Source organism: Theropithecus gelada, chromosome 15, assembly GCF_003255815.1.
Source record: "Theropithecus gelada isolate Dixy chromosome 15, Tgel_1.0, whole genome shotgun sequence".
Classification (NCBI taxonomy): domain Eukaryota; kingdom Metazoa; phylum Chordata; class Mammalia; order Primates; family Cercopithecidae; genus Theropithecus; species Theropithecus gelada.
Window position 1 is genome coordinate 18331352 of NC_037683.1, and position 5560 is coordinate 18336911.

General features: G+C 39.0%; 1 protein-coding gene across 1 annotated transcript in view; it reads left to right on the forward strand.

Annotated features, from left to right (window-relative positions):
- The first annotated feature begins 2573 nt into the window (after window positions 1–2573).
- LOC112607682 (olfactory receptor 1J1-like) overlaps window positions 2574–5560 on the forward strand; it is an 81906-nt gene continuing 78919 nt past the window's right edge. The window contains 2 exon segments of the mRNA XM_025358862.1: window positions 2574–2825; window positions 2828–3510. Of these exon segments, the coding sequence (XP_025214647.1) occupies window positions 2574–2825; window positions 2828–3510 (935 nt within the window).

Here is a 5560-nt window from a genome sequence, read left to right on the forward strand (position 1 = left end):
CCCATGACACGAGTTTACCTATGTAACAAGCCTGCACTTATGCCCTTGAACATAAAAAAAAAAAGTTAGAAAGAAATATGCTTTACCCTAAGGTCATCAACATAATCTATAAAGTTTTCTAATGATGTGAGGTAGGGATATAGTATTATTTTTCCTTTATAGATAGCCGACTTCCTCAGCAGCATTTGTTGAACAGTTCCTTTTTACTACTTTCTCTTTTTAATGTACTTTTGTCAGTCTCATGGTCCTCATTACAAACATGTCTATTTCTAAGCGCTATATTTTTATTCATTGTTTCATTGGTTTATCCTTGTAAATATTTATTATTTGTTTTAATCGCTTGCAAATATTTATTATTTGTAACAAGCTGTGATGTGTTATAGTGAATTCCTGCCTTCTCTTTTTATAAAAAAAGAGTACTTTGAGAAATATGATAAATATTGATGTGAGTTGAAAAATAAATTGCTTATAAGTTATTTCAGAGATGCTGAAAAAATAGAATTCCTGTTGAAATTACTTTTAGCTTTTAGACTGTATTTCTTTGAATGTGAGGCCATGTGGCAACTAAATAACATGGGGCCCCAGGATTGTTAGAGCAAAAGCTGGTTCTTGAACTAAGCCCAGTAAAAGTTTTTTAATAAAGCTGTTATAATAAATTTAACTAGATCTAACATTTTATTTGATCAACAAATTTATATAGAGTATGCATTAATTGGTTATGATAGATTCTAGGTCTAATCTTTCAAGAAAAAGAGAAAGGAACATGGAAACATGAAAAAGAATAGACCAAAGTAAGACATCCAGCTCATATCTTAACCTGAAGGATTGTTTCCAAATATGTTGAGAAATTGTCTCATCCTTCTGGTACTGGTATTTAGCATAGAGTAACAGCAACTGACAGCCTTGCTAATATCTGAATTTATTATGATGTGATGTTTCCAAGTCTTTATTAATTTTTCCTAATTACACTATTAAATGTTTTTAGAAGTGGAGTGATTAAAGACTGAATTTAAGTTGTGTTTAATGCCTCATTAGTCAGTACCTTTGATATATCTCAAGATCAAGCAGGAACTTCTAATATGGCATCTGATGTCATATAGAAATGAGATACCAAACAATAAAACAGAAAGGCTGAGAGACTAGAGGAGGAAATCCAAACTTATCAGCATTTTGCTTACTCTGGCTTGACACAGTCAATAAAATGCTTTGAAAGCCATACTGGGGAGAAGACAAATTCTGAGTGGAACAATGAGATTTCAGTAGCATGGAGAAATTGATGAGATGGCTGAAATCCACCAAATGTGAAATCTCACTTAGCCAGTGCTCCTTAGACAGACTGTGAGAGGAATTCACTGCTGGGTCCCCAAGAGACATTGTCACCTGTGGTTGAGCCTGGAGGAATATATATATGTTTTCATGCTACACATTGATATTTAAACATAGAATTACGTATCTTACACTTAAACTTTAAAAAGATCAGAGAAATTAGGCCAGGCACAGTAGCTCACACCTGTAATCCCAGCACTCAGGCAGTCTGAGGTGGGTGGATCATGAGGTTAGGAATTCGACACCAGCCTCACCAACATGGTGAAACTCCGTCTCTACTAAAAATAAAAAATTAGCTGGGAAAACTGCTTGAATCCAGGAGGCAGATGCTGAGATCTTGCCACTGCACTCCAGCCTGGACAACATAGTGAGACTCTGTCTCAAACAACCAAAAAAAGATCAGAGCAATTAATGTATGGATCTGAAACTATAAGAAGGATTTTCTATCTTGTTGCTTACTTTGCATTATGATTTCTTTACCTGGACTTTCAATGGTACCACCCTCCCCACCTTCTAGAATAGTACATATATATCATGATAAAATGTGTGGGCATGTCCTTGGAAAAATCATTCAAAATAAATTGCTTTGTTGTCTTTTGGAGTAATTGTTTACATGGAAGTTTTTTTAATAAATAAAGTGTTATGTCTTAAAAAAAGATTCGGGGTCTATAAACAATGAATAAATTAGAAATAATCATGCATTGTGTAGACAAGCCGGGTATACAGAGTTAAATAGGTCATTACACACAAAATAAGTCAATGAGATTTCCAATGTCAAATAATTGCTTTGTTTCCACAGAAGAAACTATGGAGTCAAGCAACTTGGGTCCAAATCACAGCTTCTCCTCTTCCTATTGCTATGACTATAAGACTGTCTGTATTAGCTTTCACATCTAAAGAGTAGAAATAATAACAGTACCACCCAGCTCATATATTGAAGGCTATTGAATCAGTTACAATACATGAGTTATTGGAACAGTGTATTTAAAAACATTTAACAAACAACTTTTAGTCCTGTCATTTACAGAGACCAGATTCTGAAAGAAAGTAGCTATATCGACTAAACTTACATTTCTTTTTCAGCACATTTGCAGCAAAATATGTGGCAAATGTAAGAAAATATGAAGACATTCCCTAAGTCCAAAGAACATCTCTATTATCCTATGCCACAGTTATCATTTCTTATTCCAAGACATATCATTTTCTTTTCCTTCAAATTTCCCTAGTGCCCTCCAGCTGATATAAACATGAGCCCTGAGAACCAAAGCAGCGTGTCCGAGTTCCTCCTCCTGGGCCTCCCCATCCGGCCAGAGCAGCAGGCCGTGTTCTTCACCCTGTTCCTGGGCATGTACCTGACCACAGTGCTGGGGAACCTGCTCATCATCCTGCTCATCCGGCTGGACTCTCACCTTCACAACCCCGTGTGCTTCTTCCTCAGCCACTTGGCCCTCACTGACGTCTACTTTTCATCTGTCACTGTCCCTAAGATGATGATGTCCCTAAGATGATGATGAACATGCAGACCCAGCACCTAGCTATCTTTTACAAGGGGTGCATTTCACAGACATATTTTTTCATATTCTTTGCTGACTTAGACAGTTTCCTTATCACTTCAATGGCGTATGACAGGTATGTGGCCATCTGTCACCCTCTACATTATGCCATCATCATGGGTCAGAGTCAGTGTGTCATGCTGGTGGCTGGGTCCTGGGTCATCGCTTGTGCGTGTGCTCTTTTGCACACTCTCCTCCTGGCCTGGCTTTCCTTCTGTGCTGATCACATCATCCCTCACTTCTTCTGTGACCTTGGTGCCCTGCTCAAGTTGTCCTGCTCAGACACCTCCCTCAATCAGTTAGCAATCTTTACAGCAGGATTGACAGCCATTATGCTTCCATTCCTGTGTATCCTGGTTTCTTATGGTCACACTGCAGTCACCATCCTCCAGATTCCCTCTACTAATGGCATATGCAAAGCCTTGTCCACTTGTGGATCCCACCTCTCAGCAGTGACTCTCTATTATGGGACCATTATTGGTCTCTATTTTCTTCCCCCATCCAGCAACACTAATGACAAGAACATAATTGCTTCAGTGATATACACAGTAGTCACTCCCATGTTGAACCCCTTCATTTACAGTCTGAGAAATAAAGACATCAAGGGAGCCTTAAGAAAACTCTTGAGTAGGTCGGGCGCAGTGGCTCACACCTGTAATCTCAGCACCTTGGGAGGCCGAGGCAGATGGATCACCTGAGATCAGGAGTTCGAGATCCGCCTGGCCAACATGGCGAAACTCAATCTCTACTAAAAATACAAAAGATTAGCCTGGCATGGTGGCACAAGCCTGTAGTCCCAGCTACTCGGGAGGCTGAGGAAGAAGAGTTACTTGAATCTGGGAGACGGAGGTTGCAGTGAGCCAAGATTGTGCCACTGCACTCCAGCCTGGATGACAGAGCAAGACTCTGTCTGAAAAAAGAAAGAAAAGAAAAAAAGAAAATTCTTGAGGAAAAAAAAACATTATTCTAACTGATACTTGCCTTTCTTTTTTTTCTTTTCCTTTTTTTTATTATTATTATACTTTAAGTTCAAGGGTACATGTGCATAACGTGCAGGTTTGTTACATATGTATACTTGTGCCATGTTGGTGTGTTGCACTCATCAACTTGTCAGCACCCATCAACTCGTCATTTACATCAGGTATAACTCCCAATGCAATCCCTCCCCCCTCCCCTCTCCCCTCTCCCCGTGATAGGCCCCGGTGTGTGATGTTCCCCTTCCTGAGTCCAAGTGATCTCATTGTTCAGTTCCCACCTATGAGTGAGAACATGTGGTGTTTGGTTTTCTGTTCTTGCAATAGTTTGCTGAGAATGATGGTTTCCAGCTGCATCCATGTCCCTACAAAGGACACAAACTCATCCTTTTTAATGGCTACATAGTATTCCATGGTGTATATGTGCCTGAAAGTGAGGGGGGAAATGGAATTAAGTTGGAAAACACTCTTCAGGATATCATCCAGGAGAACCTCCCCAACCTAGTAGGGCAGGCCAACATTCAAAATTCAGGAAATACAGAGACTGGATTAAGAAAATGTGACAATGGGGTTTTCTAAATATACAATCATGTCATCTGCAAACAGGGACAATTTGACTTCTTCTTTTCCTAACTAAATACCCTTTATTTCTTTCTCTTGCCTGATTGCCCTAGCCAGAACTTCCAACACTATGTTGAATAAGAGTGGTGAGAGAGGGCATCCCTGTCTTGTGCTGGTTTTCAAAAGGAATTTTTTCAGTTTTTACCCATTCAGTATGATATTGGCTGTGGTTTTGTCATAAATAGCTCTTATTATTTTGAGATACGTTCCATCAATACCGAATTTATTGAGCGTTTTTAGCATGAAGGGCTGTTAAATTTTCTCAAAGGCCTTTTCTGCATCTATTGAGATAATCATGTAGTTTTTGTCTTTGGTTCTGTTTATATGCTGGATTACATTTATTGATTTGTGTATGTTGAACCAGCCTTGCATCTCAGGGATGAAGCCCACTTGATCATGGTGGATAAGCTTTTTGATGTGCTGCTGGATCCGGTTTCCCAGTATTTTGCTGAGGATTTTTGCATCAATGTTCATCAGGGATATTGGTCTAAAATTCTCTTTTTTTGTTGTGTCTCTGCCAGGCTTTGGTATCAGGATGATGTTGGCCTCATAAAATGAGTTAGGGAGGATTCCCTCTTTTTCTATTGATTGGAATAGTTTCAGAAGGAATGGTACCAGATCCTCCTTGTACCTCTGGTAGAATTCAGCTGTGAATCCATCTGGTCCTGGATTTTTTGGTTGGTAGGCTATTAATTATTGCCTCAATTTCAGAGCCTGCTATTTGTCTATTCAGGGATTCAACTTCTTCCTGGTTTAGTCTTGGGAGAGTGTAAGTGTCCAGGAAATTATCCATTTCTTCTAGGTTTTCTAGTTTATTTGCGTAGAGGTGTTTATAGCATTCTCTGATGGTAGTTTGTATTTCTGTGGGGTCGGTGGTGATATCCTCTTTATCATTTTTTATTGCATCTATTTGATTCTTCTTTCTTTTTTTCTTTATTAGTCTTGCTAGTGGTCAATGAATTGTGTTCATCTTTTCAAAAAACCAACTCCTGGATTCATTGATTTTTTGGAGGGTTTTTTGTGTCTCTATCTCCTGCAGTTCTGCTCTGATCTTAGTTATTTCTTGCCTTCTGCTAGCTTTTGAAT